This window comes from Colias eurytheme, chromosome 1 (assembly GCF_061535395.1).
Source record: "Colias eurytheme isolate Ceu_HAF_F1 chromosome 1, ilColEury1 Martin Lab GWU primary, whole genome shotgun sequence".
In the NCBI taxonomy this organism is placed as follows: domain Eukaryota; kingdom Metazoa; phylum Arthropoda; class Insecta; order Lepidoptera; family Pieridae; genus Colias; species Colias eurytheme.
In genome coordinates, this window is record NC_142980.1 from 1274802 (window position 1) to 1294570 (window position 19769).

At 37.1% G+C, this 19769-nt stretch overlaps 1 protein-coding gene across 2 annotated transcripts; it reads left to right on the top strand.

Moving 5' to 3' along the window:
• Window positions 1-2331: 2331 nt before the first annotated feature.
• Window positions 2332-19631, top strand: dikar (CECR2 histone acetyl-lysine reader dikar). 2 transcript variants are annotated; one of them, XM_090119889.1, is made up of 10 exons: window positions 2332-2694; window positions 2791-2916; window positions 2998-3203; window positions 3284-3610; window positions 7370-7564; window positions 8567-8699; window positions 11702-11841; window positions 12664-12926; window positions 13573-13782; window positions 14329-19631. In XM_090119889.1, exons 1-10 carry the CDS (start codon window positions 2584-2586, stop codon window positions 18723-18725), a joined length of 6108 nt encoding a protein of 2035 aa, XP_089976015.1. In that variant the 5' UTR covers window positions 2332-2583; the 3' UTR covers window positions 18726-19631. The 2 variants fall into 2 exon arrangements, with proteins under 2 accessions (XP_089976015.1, XP_089976022.1); XM_090119896.1 differs by having other exon boundaries at window positions 7388-7564.
• Window positions 19632-19769: the final 138 nt, after the last annotated feature.

The following is a 19769-nucleotide window of genomic DNA, read 5'->3' on the forward strand; positions in this document are numbered from 1 at the left end:
GTCAATTAAAATACTAATGTATTTTTGTCTTAAATATTTTACGCTATTGCTACAATGAAACAATTATAACGGTTTAAATCGCGGTATTTATTTTAGATTATATTATATAGATTTTTGGATTTTTATTCTATAGTATCAAGATCGCTTGCGTCGCAGTATCAGTGTTGCTATATGAGCGACGGTGGCGCCCTCATTTATTTTCATCTCTTTTGTGTCGCACTGTACACATTATAAATTATAGTACAGCAATATTACAATTTTATTTATTACAAGTTGATATTTTTTTTATATATTTATATAAATTTGTTTTTATTGACCATCTTCCAGTTGTATTTCGCGCAGTAAATTATGGTAAGTACCAGCTTCATGTCTCCTAGAAATCCAGTCTCGAACCCAAATTGATCTTTTTTTCTTTTTTGAAAATAAAATTGTTAATGCTGCTACACGTGCGTCAAGATGACGACATTAATTCACAAAATAGAATAGAAAAATTGTGACACTAATTCCTATCCCGACACTCGCAAGATCTGGTGTGTAAACACCTCCGCGATAAGTTGCGATAGTATGATCCGCGAGCTTCTCGCATGACAGTTATTGTAGCAATAAATTGCTGGACATGTAAACGATATTGCAAGTAACTCATGCAAGACTTCCGCGAGTTTACTTGCAGGTGGAAACACGGCCTAAGAAGCCCTTATTCAATGCAGTAAAAAATCTTTTCTTTTTATACTTAATATTGGTGTAATTTAATTTCATAAATATAGGTATTATCATAAACTATTTAAAAATATTTGAAGTGAAACTTCTTTATCGGGGTTGGACAAAAATTTAGTGTAACATTTTTGCGTTACGCCGTACGCGTGACATTTTTGCGTTACGCCGTACGCGTGACATTTTTGCGTTACGCCATACTCGTGACATTTTTAAGGTCATAAAGAAGTTTCACTTCTTACGTGTGTACTCTAGTACACGCATAGATTTTTTTTTATAAGTAATATTTAGCACGAATAAAAAATGTAACGCAAGATCTTTCAGTACAGACCCATGGGTGGGTTTATACTCAAAGTGCAAGTTTAAACAAAAATAATGTTCTTCCTATTCACCATTCACGGGTAGTATGTACTCATCTTTGAAAGCCAGCCCTGGGTAGATCATATAATATGACCTATGTTACCGAGAAGTTTACAACAGGCTAGGAATATTGTAGTTAAATCCATTTACAAAATTGTCAAAAAGTCCTAGCTATTCGCTGTTGAGCTTTGAAGAGTAGGTACCATTTTGCACCACCTGACCGACCTGACCGCATCAAAAATTAAGATAGAGCCATTGTAATTTGTGACCTATCTTACATAATTTATAGTTTTGAAGCGGAAACGGGGAAGTCAGTCAAAACTGCTATCGATTAAGTTATTTAGCCTCGATTTATGATTCGAACATCCTGATTTGATGATAGTCGGACCACCTCACAGGACCACCTGCTACAGTATGATAGCTTTTGGAACAAATCGGACCACAATTATTGCCGAAAGTATCGATGAAAATAAAAAATGTCTGATGTGCATAAAATATTGTTTTTATTAGTCGGTTAAAGTATTATAAATGTATTTTATGGAGAATATTTATAAAATTGACTTTTTATAAATCAGTTAAGTCGTCTAATAATATATAATGTTAGTTCTATAATTTTTAAGAGAAAAAAAAAATGTGTACGTGCACTAGTGTGTGTAAGAAGTGAAACATATTTTTCAAAAAATAATTTATTTTATGCAACTTTACAGAAATACGTCGAATCACGCGTGGTAGGGATAAGAAAAAGGCGCGTAACGGAAAAATGTCACGCGTCACGAAAAAATGTTACACTTAATTTTTTCCAACCCCGATAAAGAAGTTTCACTTCAAAAACCATATTTTGTCGTAATTAAAGAATAGTAATAATTTGTTGCTGTCAGACAGACTGAAGTTTACTTGCAGATGGAAACACGGCCTAAACTCTAATATATATAACAAATTTTGTGTTGGTAATACTAAAATTGTCTATGTTGTATTGAACGAATTTGTGATCAATGAAATGAGAGACTATAGAGGCAGAGCAAAAATAAAACAAAACAAGATATACTTATCTATAATAACTTCCGTTAGCACTGAAATCGTTGAGTGCTTTATTTTATTCAAAAGTAATATTATGGATAAAATTTAAGATAATAAGACAACTATACCATTGTAAAAAATATATAAAGATTTTATAAATTAAATTGCGATCAGATCTAGGACAAGAAGATGATTTATCATCTCGTGCTAGTATTGTACTTGAATAACTTGTAAACTGTTATGGCGTTTGTGTTCTCCAATACACAACGCATATTCGTGTCTGTGTTTGAGAATAAAAAATAAATTTTACAAAACTTAATTACATCATTCTAAAGCAACCCCGATAATATGGAAGCGCGTTTCGCATAGATTCCTTCATCGTACAGTGAAGGAATAGTGATTTAAGGTTATGTTACCATCTTTTATCGAGTTCTAGATAGGATTCTGTGAAAAAAAGAGGATCAGTTTGTGTTTTTCTCTACACAACATCCCTGAATGAATTTCTCACGGTTCCTTGACATACAATCATGGTGGGAAGTACCAAGTATTGCGTATTTTTGCTCATTATTTCGGACTGCTTTCAATCTTCTGGATTTTGACATTGAAGTGAGTAAAATCATTAACTCTCATATATTTACGTTGTTACGCTTTATAGACCTTATTTATTGATAATTATAAACAAAAAACATGAACATATTGTAGGAGCTCGAGGAAGCTCTTCTAACAGACGGAACCGAGGACTCTGGTAGTTCTTTGCTGACAGAGTTAATTGTTCGACTCCTAAATGGGTGTTTGGGCAACAATGACATCTCAGCGTTTAATTATCAGGTAATATACCCAATACTGTAAACATATGTTATTTCGCGTACTACGCACTAGATATAGGACTAACTGAAGCTTTTTTTTCAGATGTATTTGAGACGTCTATTCCGGCAAAAATGTCAAGAATCAGGACGATACAACCCCTTCAATACTGACATTGACTTTCAGTTTCTGCCGCTGCGCAGAAAAGTTGAGATCCTGTATGCACTATGTGATTTCCGATTAGACGCTGAGGATGTTTTCGATTTGTTTAAGAACCTGGAAGCCGAGAGCCTGAGGGTGGAACCACTCGGGTGAGTAATTAACATATTGAGTACAAATGTTGCAATGTGTATGAGAAACAAATACTTCAGGTGGGATTTTGCTTCTTTAGATGGGATGACAATGACTCAGCGTACTGGTATTTCTATGGCACAAGATTGTACAGAGAGGATATAGTGAAGAAGCCGAAAGGGAAAAAGAAAAAGAAGAGCAAGGATAAGAAGCGCGGCTGGCTACATGGGGAAGAGTGGAACGATGATGAAACAGAGAGGGTGTGGCAGGTCGTGTGCTTTACGGAAGAGGATTGGACCCACCTGACACAGAAGTTCAGCAAGGCCACCAGCAAGGTTGAGAAGGAACTGTTCCGATCGCTCTCACAGAATTTTATGCCAGAAATACCAAGACTATTTCAAGAGAAGGAACGTCTACAGCGGAAAAGGTAAGTTAAATATGTATAAAATGTACATAACACATTGAATTGCGCTCTTTGATCATCATCATCATCAGCCCATTATGTTCCAACTTCACAGGATTAGGCCTCCTTTGAAGGTACAGGCCATAATCAACATTTACCAAATGTGATATTTAAATTTTTTTTATTTAATATCAGGGACTGAAGACTTAAATCTATTTTAAATTTGATAAAGTAGCAAAAATAATCTGAGGAAATTTTCTGGTTTCATTGAATTTAGTATAAAAATAATTTTAATATGAGAACATGCAACTTGATTCTAGGTATTAGAGAATTGAACAAGATTGAATAATCTTGTCCAATTTTCTGTTCTTAGAATATCAGATTGAAAGTCTAAATAGGAGAAGAAATGTTTTGTTAAGATGTAACTCACTGAAAGGATGTAATTGGATAACACAAGTCATTTTCTTTTGTTATCACTATTCTTGTGCAAAGCATTCTTTGTTATTTTTCAATGTTCCTTCATATTACAATAGCACCTCTTTAGGTTCATGTGTCCTATAAATATACCTTACTTGTCTCTTTCATGGAACTAAATGCGTCAGAACTATTTGTTGTACCTAATAAGATATATGTAGTTACATATATTTCACATAAATTGTAAAATTTTGTATGTGTGTGAAATAAATCAGAACATTATTTATTGGAGCCAAACTTATTATGATGTTTAAAATTTAGGAGATTTTAATAATTTTTCAGTAACTTATATTTTATCTGCAGCTAGAATGTTTCACTTTATATTTCTATAACTTTTGATCATTACATTGTCATAACCACCCTACTTCCACCACATGGCAAAGGCAATGTTTAGTAAGTAGGATATTACTAACGATTGCATCTATTTTCGTACTTCCATCGATTTTAACTTACTAACTTGTTTGAGACAATAAAATATTTAAAATAATTGAAAATCGATGACGTAAGTAATGCAGGCGATTACCGATGCAGCCTGCACCTGGCTGTTAGCTGTTTGTTTCCATCAAGTATTGATACTGCTTGCCAACCATTTACTATGTTTGTGACTTACATTATATGCAAAGCGAATTTTTTTATTTTGAGCGAATGTTATAAAGTATGACGTACTTTTAATAGCTATATGAAAGCATTGCAGCAAGCAGCAAAATGAATTTTTCGAAATTGCGAAATATATATTTTGATCGAAAATTTGGAAATTCCGATTAAGACAAATGACGATTCCGACAATAGAGCAATAAATTTGTTGATAATAAAACACAATGCTGTGTGATTCCGCGAAGAACTCTTTTATAATTCTAATTGAATATTTATCAATATTGATCTCTAGGACAAAAAAAAACATAAAAGCGCATTATAATATTAATCAAACTTGGACAAGTAAATGAGATTTTTCCACAAAATGCGCGAGTTTTCTATTAGAAATGTTATTGCGTATCACATTTGGACTTGTAAAGGAAACCATACGGCATGTATTCCATCGTCCACGTGCCACGTGGGAGCATTGTGAAAGCATTTTGTATCAAAATGATCTTTATTGTGGCCCTTTTCGATCCACTGGACGTAATTTTGTTTACCGACTCTGATCATAAGAGCTTTTCCAGTTCTCTTTCATATTAAAACAAAATCGATAGCGAAATAAACATCATATTTTTATTCATCCTGTTTTCTATAAACTAATTGCAATTATAATAATATTTTCTAGTATTTAAAATACAAAAGTTAAGCGTCAATAAATTTCAGCGAAAGCTCAATTCGCCTGATCCGCAATTAGTTTTCATGTCATTGTTCGTTATGGAAATAATATTATTGCTTCTCCTGATATGATTTTCTAATTTATATCTGTTAACTATTTATAATTTGCTACTTTTTATATCACGGATTTTTTAAATATTACAACAATATAAGTGTTTCATTTTTGCTAATATGATATTTAGTGGAACTTTGTCAAATTAAATGAATCAATTAATTTGGTTAAAATCAATGATGCCGCCTCTTTATGGGATATTCGTATCAGGGTGTTATTAATGAACATTATCACGTTGCATTGGCAATTAATTTACAATACACGATACAACATATCTGTATCTACGTTTCCGATGACCTGCGTAATTGATAACAGCGCTCTGCTGTGCGTTCACAATATATTATGCGAGATGCCCTTGTCGTTATTGATTAGGAACACAGCCTAAACTCTAGGACCGAAGTCCGCTTGCGACGCAATATTTACTCTCAGCTAAGTTATGGGAACTACAGAGGGATGCTCGCGAATGAAATATTATTTTCTCGATTCTCGCAAACGCTTTGACGCTTGTTTCTGCTCCAGGGGTTTTAATTTTAATTAGAGTTTGCGACCAGCGTACTATGGCCCCCGGAGACAGAGCGCAATTACGTACAGATGCCTGCGAAGGTACCTGTTGAAAGCTCTTTTTACATCCTTCGAGTACTTGAAAAACGACTCAACCGCCTTTGCGTCTCTTTAGTTTTCAAACTACGGTCCTTTGACGTGACCAAAAAGCACAAAAAGCGCAGCAAAGTTACATCTTTTGTGTTACATTATTGAAAGTACTATAATGAAATTCTGAGTCGGATGAAATTATATTTTCAATTTTTCCCGGAAAATAGATTTCAAATTTCAAACAGTTTATATTTAGGAGTTATCTCAATGTTTGATATTTTATCGAGTTCACATAAAAATGTCTTTCTTTTAAACAAATAACCCTAAATATATAAAAAATGCCTATATAAAAACATTATCGATTTAACGCATGTACTTTACCTACGTGTGTTGATACTTGATACACCTACGTGTGTTAAAAATAATGTATGAAAGGATTAAGAAAACCATACGGCCCACTCTCGGTGCTCTTGAGTAGGAGCGTAGGTAGTCAAGAAAATTCGATAATAATGTAAGGCACGTGTTGAGCTTTTTCTCATAATAATGAAGACCTTCTATGTACCTACCTAAACTTGAACACATGGTAGCGTGTTAAGAATGGTTAAAATTTAATAGGTTGGTTTCAAAGTTCTCGTGTAGGGTTTTTCTTCGATCACATTAATTATGGGTGCTGTTTATGAAGTCAGCTAAATGGTTAGGCTATTAGCTAGCTCCCTTCGTTGCAGTCGATACTTCAAAGCTTCACTTTCAACGATAGGCTGCAAGGGACAAGTCACCTTACCAAGGGCTTAAGAATAACTTGCAATAAGTTTTGAATTTCTCTAAATACTCTCTAAGTTTTCACAATGCCAAAACGGAAGCATTTGATAACACTTGTCCTTGAGATTCCTCTTGAACTTGTGTAGGTCAATTTTGAGTAAATCAAATACCACTTCATAAGTTTTTATTTTATCTACAAAAAAATAAACCAAAAAATTTCCTCTAGTATACCTATTCAATTTTAGACACTTGCTTTTCAATACTTAAAAATAGTTCGTATAGAATATAATAGTTGTAATGATCATATTTATAATTTTTTTTTAATTCGATCAAGATGCATTCTCATCGTCACACATTATAATGTGGCAAAGTGCGTGAAGCACATTGTCTCATCCCATCGCGCTTTTACAATGCTTTGAACACTTACATGTGTTGCGAATAAAAGTTCGCTACGCGCCACTCCGCACCCCGTCACAACGCCATGGCAATGGCTTCCACGCGGAGTGCGCGCGATGCTTGCGAAATTTTATTTTTTTGTAATTAACCGTGTCCCTTTTGGTACTGTGTATCGAGCGGTTTGTAATTATGGTTAATAGGTTGCGTTTGCCTCGAAGGTTGCTCGAACTTGCCCCGCGGCGCACGTCTAGCCGCGTGCTGCAGAAGATTCGGCAGAAGGAGGAGGAGGAGAGCAGCAAGGCCACCACCGATGTGGACACGTCGAAGGACTCCGACAGCAAGGAGAGCCAGGACCTCGCGCGCCGCAACCGCGCCAAGCGAAGGAATCTGCTGAGGTCAGTGTAGTGTAGTTTAGTCACTGTTGAAACGTGATGTTTTCAATTGAAAAGTTTTGTTTTTGTTTGTGTTTTTAAGCTTCGGTTACGGTTGCGGCAATTTTGTCTCGGGATTATTTTGAAATGAGCGGTGAAAATTAAATTACTAGAATACAACGATGTTATTGTTTATTATTTTTGTATCGTGAATTTGGTTTTTCTCGTATTGTCGGGGAAATAACAAATAATAATAAAACATTAATTTTCTTATAATAAAAATAAAATATTTTTGTTTTTGTTTAGATTCAGTTTGAATCGATCGTCAATGTTGTCTCGCGGTTATTTTTTTTTAGTTTGTTTCCAATTTTATTTGTGGAGTGCAGCCATATCATAGGTGACAGGTATTTTTTTAAATAAATGTATACATTTTAATTTCATAGATTTTCTCAAATATTTATTATAACCGTAGTGTAAAATTACGAACGATTGTGTTAATTTCTTAAAACATAACATTTACAATCCTTGTTTTCGGTATTATAGAATTAAAAATATTTAATTTAACTTAAATTTTATGTAGAGATTAGAGAATGAGTTAATTCAGTAAACAAATACGAGTTTTACAAATAATTGAGAATGTTTATTATTGTTCAAAATGTATCTTATATAGTTATAAGTAAGTTAATATCATGTTCAATTGCAAATAAAAAATGAATGATTATTATATCCAAGTATGTACCATAAAATAATAAGTTAAAATGGAAAATCTGCATGTTTTATCTTGGATAGGGATCAACCGAACAAATTGCAAGCAATGAATACTTACGATTTTGTAATACATATATACTAGCTTACCGCCCGCGGCTTCGCCCGCTTTGTCTAAAACCTAACAAATTATATACTAAAACCTTCCTCTTAAATCACTCTATCTGTTAAAAAAACCGCAGCAAAATCCGTTGCGGAGTTTTAAAGATTTAAGCATACATAGGGACATAATTCAAAGTAACATTGTATTTGCACATCCAGATCCAAGTCGATATCGTCGTCATCAGACAGCTCCGACAGCTCGGGGCCAGAGGAGATGCCGCAGAAGAGCAGCAGCAAGTCGAAGACCAAGAGCAAGGGAAAGAAGTCAAAAAACTCATCCGCTACGCATAAAGTAAGTTAATAAACAACCTTTCAAGACTTAATATATTATCAACCAAAAAAATTTACTATTTTATTAAGCTATTGCATAGCTTCTATCGCGGGCCTTGAGCGCGGGGACCGAATCAGAAATTCCGTAACGAAAAATCCTCACGCTCCCCACTCCGACTGGTGGAGGTGTGGCTTGAAGGCATAGCATGCAATAGCTTTACCGCGGCAGTCCCCGAGTGCCACACGTCGTTTTTTTTTATCCAGGATAATAAGAAAACGAGAAAGAAAGAAAGTGTTTATTCTTATACCACACTATTGAATGAGAAAACAAAATCAAGGACTTTAAACTAAACAAATAAATAAATGTAAAAATAAAGAAAAAAAAATCTTAAAACTAAAATGCGACATTACAGAAGTAAATATAATAAATTGTTGTATTGCCACTGTTCTTTGATAACTGTATAAAGTTTGAATTAAATCTATCAAAACAAAGTATGTAAAAATCGAGTCTAAAGAATTCGGTTACATACGAACATACAGGTGAAGACAATATAAACGTGGTTAAAAAAGATACGCTATTAATTGAGAACTTTAACGTCGTTTTTGGAAATCTAAGATAATTTTTTTATGACACGCTTAACCCGTTACGCGTCCGGCGCACAGCCGGCACCGATCCCGATAGTGTCAAGGGAGTTCACGAAATCTAGCTTTTTTATGACTACCGAGTTTGAAAATTTTATTTACCCTATTGTATAATAATAATAATAATATGCCATGTATGATATATTTTTGGAAAGAGGAAGAAACTAGTTATAGCATAAAAATGTAATCATGACGATATATTTTTTCTATAAAATTATAAAAAATTGATTTTCTTTTGTTTTAATTTTAATTGCTTACATACTAACACTTACATGATAATGCTGAGTCATCAAATGATCATATTCACGTTTTCATATCACTACACGATTGCCAAATACATTCACTTATATTTTCACACATTTAACACAACGTATTTCACTATGAATAATAACAAATCTCCATTATTCACAAACAAGAAAAAAAGCGCCATTTTGCGTCTTCCGCACTGAAAAGTTGAGACACTTTTTCACTGAGTATTCTTCAAATATCCCTAAAACCAATATCATAAACGTATTCTACGTAAAATTTCCAGTAATATACGTCTCAATTATCACTCATCTAATTATTCCTCTCGGCATAATTCACAATCCAAATATTCGTTGAACAAGACAAATGTCACAAACTATGGCCGATGACGCAACTCAATCAATGATTCACTTTTTATTTTTATTTTGTGGTTTTAGTCTTTATTGCCAGCGTCGGAGTCGTACCGATTCGAATTAAAAATGTATAAGGCATAGAGAAATATTTTTTATACTGGAAACATTCACTTGTAAGAACTACAGGTGACCTTCAAAGTCATTGGCCGCGTTATGAACAGGCGTTGTACGCAGGACGCTACAGTACCATTTTGAGTTACGAGCAACCGCCTGTACGTAGGACGCGTCACGGGTTAAAATAATAAGATAGAACCTGGTTTTCTACAAACTCAATTAGAACTTTATTTTTACGCTAATCTTATATATAAAAATGAATCGCAAAATGTGTTGGTAAGCGCATAACTCGAGAACTGCTGAACCGATTTCGATAATTCTTTTTTTATTATATTCCTTGAAGTACGAGGATGGTTCTTATGTAGAGAAAACGTAAACATGTACCACGGGCGAAGCCGGGGCGGACCGCTAGTTAATTATATTTAATGCATTTCCAATAAACTCCGTCCATTTTAATAAGATTTCCGCGAACTTCAAGCAGTTAAAATGAAATTCTAAAGATGGCATAACATTTATTTTACAAATCCTGTAACTCAGTTTGAAACTAACTAGGGCTTTAGTTTCTACTATTATATTTGTGCCATTTTCACAGTTCTCTATTATTTATATTTCTTCAGAAGGTTTGGCTTTTCCTTCTGTAGATTTTTTATGTGCCTGAATATTGTTTTATTTTAGATCCATAAGCTATACGGCCTGCTCTATTATATAGAAAAAAACTAGATTTCCGACCGCGTTTTCAAAGAAAACCCGTTCCTGTGGGATTTCCGGGATATAAATTTAGTAGCCTATGTCTTATTCTGGGTCTTCAGCTACCTACATACCAAATTTAATTGTAATCGGTTCAGTAGTATGTGCATGGAAGAGTAACAAACATCCATCCACCCTCACAAACTTTCACATTTATAATACTAGCTTTCCGCCCGCGGCTTCGCCCGCATTCTAAAGAAAAACTCGCATAGTTCCCGTTCCTGTGCGATTTCCGGAATAAAACCTATCCTATGTGTTAATTCAAATTAGCCTCTATAACTACATGTGCTAAATTTTATTGTAATCGGTTCACTAGTATTTGCGTGAAAGCGTAACAAACATAAACATACACATCCATCCTCACAAACTTTCGCATTTATAATATTAAGTAGGATAGGAATTAGGATGTTGCTTATGAGCGTTTTAACCCATTGAGCCCCAAGTGGCCCGATCGGTCCACGACACAATAGATTTTCTATTGTGTCTATGGTTCCGGGGACTGACTTATTTATTTATTTATTAGCCTTAATCAAACACAACAATAGTAAACAATATGTGCATTTAAAAACTTAATTAAGACTCTGATGAGTCGACATCGGCAGATTGGTCTGTTTGCCCTAATTTGGCAAAGGCCTCCTCCATTCCCTTCCACTCTTTTCTGTTCAGTGCTGTCCTCGTCCATGTTTTTCCCGCTGTTGCTACGATTTCGTCTTCCCACCTTCTAATCTGTCTCCCCCGTTTCCTTTTTCCATTTTTGGGATACCAGAAAATCAATGTTCTATTCCATTTTTCACATCCTCTTAATATATGGCCAGTCCATTCCCATTTAAGCTTCCGTGTTTTACAGATCAAATCTTCTACTTTCGTACGCTTTCTGATTGTTTTATAAGGCCTGACTTATTACCTCATAACGTTGTCACAGGGCGAACCACCGCCAGAGCAGCCGATACGCACCGGGCGCAAGACGAACAACTCGCTCGCGTCGGCCACGGGCCAGATCGTGATACCGGACAACGACGAGCCGGTCAACAGCACTAGGCGCAAGGTGAAGACGTCGCAGATGTGAGTGTGACACTGTTTTTGGAAATTGTGGTACAAATTAATGTTTTAGTGGTGTACCTACATGTTTAAACTATCCTATCTCTCAAGTTGGATCGAACTGCACTGATGAATTTAATTATAATCGGTTTAGTGGTGTAGGAGTCGATTGAGGACAAACATTGTGACACGAGATTTATATATATTAAGATTAGTAAAAAAAAACTATCAAACATAAAAAAGTCGGAAGACAGTCAAATTAGAACCTTCTCCTTTTTTTAATCGGTTGAATCAAACACAACATGAAATTCTCGTATACATAGCTGGCAGATTTCAGGTGGTTATGGCAGATTTTTTTTGTTAATTAGAATGTTTCCTGTTTCACAAAAAGTGAAAATTTAATAGATACAAACAGGTAGATCTTGTACTGATGTATAATCTAAATTGTCACAATTCCTGTTGCTTACTAAAACCACAATAATCATTCTATATCAAAAAAATTGGTTGCCTGTAAAGTCGGTATACGATCGAGATGTTTACGTGATAACGTCTTATTGGTGGCAGCGCTCGAGATGAGACGGGAGATCGGTCCGTCTCTCTCTCGTTATACCTGCGATCGCGATCGTGAGGTTTTGGTGTGACACAAGTTTCTGAACATGTCACCCGACTAAAACGATTTTAAAAACGTTATCACGTTAAAATGGCTTATGCCGATGGCTTAGAGCCATAAGGCCGCCATTTGTACATTTTGAATGGTTTTGTTGTACTTTTATTTTATAAGACTGTTGTACAATAAAGCGTAAATAAATAAATAAATAAAATAAAATAAATTTTATTGGATTACAGATTCAGCCAGACGGACGAAGACATCCAGATCGACATGTACAAAGTGCTAGAACAGCTGACGAACCACGAAGACGCTTGGCCGTTCCTGGACCCGGTCGAGGAGGAGTACGCTCCGAACTATTACACGGTGATCCGCAGACCCATGGACCTCCACAAGATGGAGGAAAGGCTGGACAGCGGCTTCTACCCGGACTTCTCGTCGTTCAAAGCAGACTTCAAACTGATTGTCAATAACTGCAGATTGTACAATGGACATGATAATGGTAAGATGGGTAATTTATTTATGTAGGTTTTGTTGTAATTAAAAAATACAAACATCCTTATTGTAATACTAGCGGTCCGCCCCGGCTTCGCCCGTGGTACCTACATGTTTAAACTATCCTATCTCTCTAGTTGGATCGAACTGTACATGGTGTGCGAATTTTATTATAATCGGTTAAGTTGTTTAGGAGTCCATTGAGAACAAAAATTGTGACACGAGATTTATATATATTAAGATTTTAATTTATTGTAATGGATAAAAAATGATCGGTGTCTGACCTTATTTGACATATTAAACTGAAACTCAAACATTTATTTATTCAATTAGTCTTCTTAAGCACTTTTGAATCGTCATAAAATTTACGTTAATACATTAAAATTAGCCATGTATAAATTATTGTACCTAAATACCCTTCCTTCAACATATGTTGATACCTATCGTCCATACTAATATTATAAATGCGAAAGTTACTCTCTGTCTGTTACTCAATCACGCCTAAACTATTGAACCAATTTGCATGAAATTTGGTATGGAGATATTTTGATACCCGAGAAAGGACATAGGCTACCTTTTATTGCGAAATATGTACCACGGGCGAAGCCGGGGCGGACTTCTAGTATACTCTAAAAATCGAATTTTCCTCACAGAATACACAGCAATGGTGGACAACCTGCAAGCGGCGTTCGACCGCCTTACCGAGAAGTATCTATACCGTGTGTCCTCATCCGATGAAGAAATAGCAGTAGAGTACCAGCTCCCGACTCCAACCAGGCGCCATAAACGCAAGGCCAGCGACTCGCCGGCCAGACACGCGCCCGGGAAGAGAAAAAAACGAAAGTCACATTCCGAAGATGCGGGTAGGTGTACATCTTAATCTTAATACTATTATAAAGGCGAAAGTTTGTAAGTATGGATGTATGGATGTTTGTTACTCTTTCACGTAAAAACTACTGAACCGATTACAATGAAATTTAGCACACATATAGAGGGTAACTTGGATTAACACATAGGATAGGTTTTATCCCGGAAATCCCACGGGAACGGGAACTATGCGGGTTTTCCTTTGAAAACGCGGGCGAAGCCGCGGGCGGAAATCTAGTTTTGTTCATAAAGTCAGAGATAATGATTAAGATGGTGGTTCGAAAAAAATACTTTAAGGATTTTTTAATTTGATGTAAATGGAAAAGGTGGAATGAGAATGTAGGTAACAATTACTTATATGTTATCAGCAACCGTTCATTCATAACTCAATTATCTTTTAAGCAAGAGAAATTATTATCAGAAAGATATTTTCCTAAGTTCGCCAGTGTGCAGATATTATTATGAATTACACAAGTTACTAGTGACATGAATAGGTATTTTTTTTATAATATTTATTATATGTTTTTTTCATTATTTTGCAGAACCAAAATCAAGCACCTCTTCAATCAAGAAGGAGAAATCTGATGATGACGAGCCAGAAAATCCTGCGAGTGACAATGATAATGACGAAGCTCAAGATAGAGCCGACAAGAAAAAAGATGAAAAAGGTGACGAAGATGAAGACGAAGCTGACGCGAAAAAATCTAAAGAATCTCACAAGGATAAGGGGAAGAAAAAACGCAAGGGCCACCATCACCGGCATGGAAAACATTCCAAAAATCACAAGAAGAATAAAGAACATGGATCCAAGAGTAAACATGGCAAAAAGCACGGCAAGAATAAAGACAAGGAAGGCAAAAAGTCGAGGCAAAAGAAGAAGAAGAGTAAGCATCAAGATCCAGAACCAGAGCCACCAGAGATTTTAAAGCGTAGTGACTCTCAAGAGTCGGTGTCGAGCTCGAATAGAAGTCGCAGCGCCAGTCCCCTGCCCTCCATACACACTCCCTCCCCTTCTCCTACAGAACTCGACAAACCAGACACCAGCAAAGCCGAATTTGACAAAGTTGACTATGATCAACCCGCAACATCAAAACATCATGCTGAATGTGAATTTCTCAAAGACAAATATGATAAAATCAAGGAAAGGCGGCGACATGCAGCCAAAGATGTATGGGAATCGCTATTTGATTATAAGCAAAAGAGTGACAAGCACAAGCAAAATCTGAATATTCCAGAAAAGGAAAAGAATCAAAAGCTACGTGAAACAATTGAAAAATTGAAGGCTAAAAATGAGAAATACAAAGATACATCACTATTTGCTAGTCTGTTCACTCCGCGGAGTACTAGGCGGGTGGAAAAGAAAAAAGATTATAAAGAGGAGGATAGTGACGACGACTGCTCTGATGATGAGCCCCTTGAAACCGTTAAAGGAAAGTGCACAAATAAAAAGCAGGTTAAAAAGAGTTCAGCCAAGAACGAATCCGCATCTGAGGCGTTAGAAGAAGCTGTGAAAGATATCAGTAAATGGCTCGATGAAGCTCCAAAAGGATCCACTGTGAGCTCGCCTTGCGACAGCCCTGCTCCTACAGTCTCGACTGAAGAACAAGATAGCAGCAGTCGCCAAGACGACGAACTATCGCAAGGAGAAAGACCACTCGCCAGCAGAAAAGAAGCTTCAAGGAAACGCCCCTCTTCGCGCGAACCGAAACTGATTAAACGTCGCGAAATACAAAGAACTATTGATAGACTTCAACCCGGAAAGAGCAAGGGCAATTTATTGACTAATCTTGTTAATAAAACCGCTGATAAATCTGACGACACTGATCAATCAGGTCAAGCCAATAAAGCTCGAGATTCGAAGGATGAAGAACCGAGTCCTAAACTGAGTCTGGGATCTGTATTACCGACTGTTGATTTTACCCTCGGTGATGATCATAACTTTGGTAAAGATGAAAACGACAAAGAACAGACAACTGCTTCTAAAGCTACTGAAACAGAAGGAGACGTAATCATACCTGAGATTATTATTGAAAAAGAACCAGAAAAAATACCTGCTATGTGTAACAAAAAAGATGCAGAAGTTGAAACTGAGCCACCATTTATGATGAAGCCTAGCCAGGAAAAAGCCACACCGAATCTTAGCGCCTGGTTCAAAGCGTTTGGAGCGCCTAAAACACCCGCGCCCGTTGCTGCTACCAAGAAAAAGGCTGAAGAAACTGAAAATGAAGAGAAACCAGTTGAAAATAATGAAGTTAAAACTAGTCCTCGGGTGGGCGCAGTTAAATTTGACTCTCCTAACGATCCGAACTCACCAAACCCTGATGGAGGAGACAGCCCACACCCGAGCATGTCGGCGACACCTCGTCAAAGAAGGACGAGCACAGGCAGTTCTATTTCTGAACGATCATCGTTCAGTCAAGATTTAGATTCACCGCGACATCAAATGTCACACACATCTCCGCTATTGAGATCTCCGGCTTCTCCGCGAAATGACGATTTCCAAAAGATCACATACCCCATAATTAACGGCACAGTCCGAGCTGGCTTCTACCAAGATACGACATCGCTTAAGAGTAGCCCAGATAAGAGTTGCAGTCCTCGCGAGGGTCCACAGTCTCCATACTCTCCGTATCCTCAACACGTGTATGCGTCATCATCTAGCGCACCCGGTTCCGCGACTCCAAACTATTTCATTGACCATAACAAATCCCCGATACCGACGTACACTCAAAACGCGCCCCCTTACTATGATTCAGCTAAAGCTACAGCTATCAATAAATCGACTAGAGCCAATGACGATTACAACTCAGCAGCGCCTGAAATGTATCCCAGTCATTTCAATAGCCCATACTCTCCATCTTCAGTACAGTATTCACCGGTGCAGACAAATTACTCACAACCCCAAATATCACCACAGCCGACGGCTAATTCTAATTCCCATGTTAATCACAATGCTCCACTGATGCTTGAACCGAAATCTTCGTTGTTCCCAGTGAAAAAGCGTACTTACAACGAACCCGAGCAAATTCAGCCGGATAAAGTTGTTCAGCATAAAGAACCAGAACCACCGAAGAATGACTATGCTAAGATAACACAAGTCAACAATATGGTGATGAATACCCCGTCAGTGGACGATATTGCTCTCGCTTTGAGCGAAAGATCTCAAATGGCAAAATTGAACAACGCCAGGGACATGCGCCCGCCTGAATATACAGACAGGCAACAGTACGACATTCGGAAGCCCGCCTATGAAAATAATGAGCCGGCGCATGCAAATAAACGTGACATGAACAATGTGGACTTAACTAAACCACTCGGAATGACTAAGAAGGACGGCGTGGACATGGTTAATATGGGATACTTCAATACAGAAGATAGAAGGAATAGCACCGACAATCGCGAAGTGGAATATCTGGCACGAGAGAAAGCATCCACTCAAGCACATAAGGGTTATGAGATAGAAGCGATTGCTATTAATCTCGGAATGAACAGCCAACAGTTACCGAGGCCGCTTTCTAAACCCAATATAACTGGTTGCAACATGACTCCAGCGCATTCGCATGAGCGGCAACACACTGACATGAGCATTAATCAAAATATAGCCCACGCTCATCAAAATCAATATGACCACTCAACTGGTCAAGCAATAAGCAATTTTTCACTCAACGATATTGAATTGGCCAATAAAAAGTTATATGCCAACAACATAGCATCGTCTACTGCCTTGGACTATGGAAACTGGAAGAACACCAACCAAATGCGTAAACAAGATATCCTACCATCGGACTATTCTTCTACCTATGCAGTAAATAATGAAGAAAAGAACAAGGCTGACACTGCAGCAGCCTTAAATTATAAAAATATGCAACATCAGCAGTACAATAACTATGCAAATATGCCACGACTAACCAACCAACGGACGCCGGAATTGTCGCAGAATATTCCTTCTGAACTAAGGATTCCCAACCCTCGGGGAATGCACAAACCTGAGAATGCTATTGTGACATCGAGTGCTGATGACGCTATAGCTAAAAATATTGACGCAATGGCTAAGGCCCAGAAAGCAGAAAAACTGGCTCAAAACCATCCTCTCGTTTCCTCTATCTCTTACAAAACCCCTTACAGCACTCATTCTACCCTTCCAATTGATTCACTCCGAAATTTGCCCAACATTCCTCAAATGTTGGAGAGATATTCTAACGACGAGCGCTATTTATCCAGCTTCGCCACCACTACTTCGTCGTTGTACCACGACAAAACATTTCAAATGGCACACATGTTCAATAAAGGTCTAGTTTCTGACGTCAACACGACCGTCTCTCATAGCAACATTTATTCGCAACCCGCCGTGTCAATGAGCAAGGATAATAATATCGTATACAAAAATACAACAACACCGGCGACCGCTCAAATCGATCCTAAAGCGAAGCCGAAAAGAAAGAGGACCGCAGACCCGAAGCCGACTGTTCCCACCGCGCAAACTTACCAACATCCAACATCTTGCGGGAACGACGCGTTGACATCGGTCAAGACGAGCATAATGCCGACGACCGCGTTCAACTTCGGAGCGTCGACGAACATGGCCCTGAGCGGCATGTACGGGGAGAACGCGGGGTTCTCGATCGACGACTTCCGGAACAGCACGAGCCAGCTGATGGCCGCGAACTACATGGCGGCGGCGGTGGCGCACCAGCAGCGCGGCGGCGAGGCGGGCGCGGACAAGCCGACCGGCGCCGGCTTCCCCTTCATGGCGCACTCGCCGGTGCGCGCCGGCTACGGGCTCGTGGGCGACGCGGGCTCGCCGCTCTACCAGCAGTACATCCAGCGCTACCAGGCGGAGCTGCAGCGGCAGACCATGGGCCTGTACCCGCCCGCCTACCCGCCGCCACTCGGCGTGCGCCAGCCCTACGACGCCATCAACCGCTCCTCCTGGATATAATATTGGCTTTACGGCTGACCTCAAGGCGACTCGACTTACGCGTGTTACGACCCGGGATGCTCAGGATGTTATCGGAACGATTGAATTGTTTGTAGGTTTGCCATACGTTTTTTGAATTTTACGAACGTTTCATAATAATATTATAACGATCGCTGTTCTACATCATGACAATTTTATCTTTTATGCATAATATTTATGTACGTGCAATCTTCTATGTTCGTGTTATATTGAAATTATTGATGTTAGCGTTTCAAGCATAAATCCCTCTTAGGTCCATTTCGAAAGATATTCTCGAGTAAATGTTGAAGCGAATCGATGTTAAACCCAATGTGTAGTTTGCTGTCAGTTTCAATATTATTATATAGTAAATTATTATTAAATAAATAAATGTTAAATGTGAACAAAACAGTTCGTAGCATTTTTGTGTCTGAAGTTAGTATAAGGAAGTTATTTTTATTTTACTTGTACATTTTGTTAGCATACTTAGCATTTATAGTTAACTTTTTTATGCGATGTTCTCATTCTCTTGAGCAGGCCATGCAATATCAGTAGCAATTTTTTAATAATATTATTTCAATATTATAATTATAATAAATAAATGATTATGAATTTCGCTTCTAAGCTTTTAGCTTTAATTTACTTATCGCTTATTAAGGTCACATCATGTATTTGTTATTATTAATTAAAATTTTATGTTTAAATTTTCTTTACCTTGTTGTGTAAATATTTTGATAATTGTTTAAAATCATGTTTTATTAAATATACATATAATTATACTTTCGCTATATACGAATAATTTTGAATATTATTATAATTCACTGGATTTTAGTGTTAAGATTTAAGATTGATGTAAGAATCTATGAAATAATTTTCTGTGTAAAAATGAAAATAAAGATTTTCAATGTGCTTCAGAATATTTAACTTCACCTTACATTATGCAGTAAATGCATAATATTTGTGCAAATTTTTATGACCCAAAATTTGAATCCCAATGTAGTAAATTATTAATCACAATTTGTAGTTTAATTAATGCAAGTGTATATT

Bases quoted from the DNA above. Each gene is read 5' to 3' on its own strand.
- dikar (XM_090119889.1), top strand. From the start codon at position 2,584: ATGAATTTCTCACGGTTCCTTGACATACAATCATGGTGGGAAGTACCA. The intron at 3,204-3,283 runs GTGAGTAATTAA...TTGCTTCTTTAG, and splicing joins CTGAGGGTGGAACCACTCGG to ATGGGATGACAATGACTCAG. The intron at 11,842-12,663 runs GTGAGTGTGACA...ATTGGATTACAG, and splicing joins AAGGTGAAGACGTCGCAGAT to ATTCAGCCAGACGGACGAAG.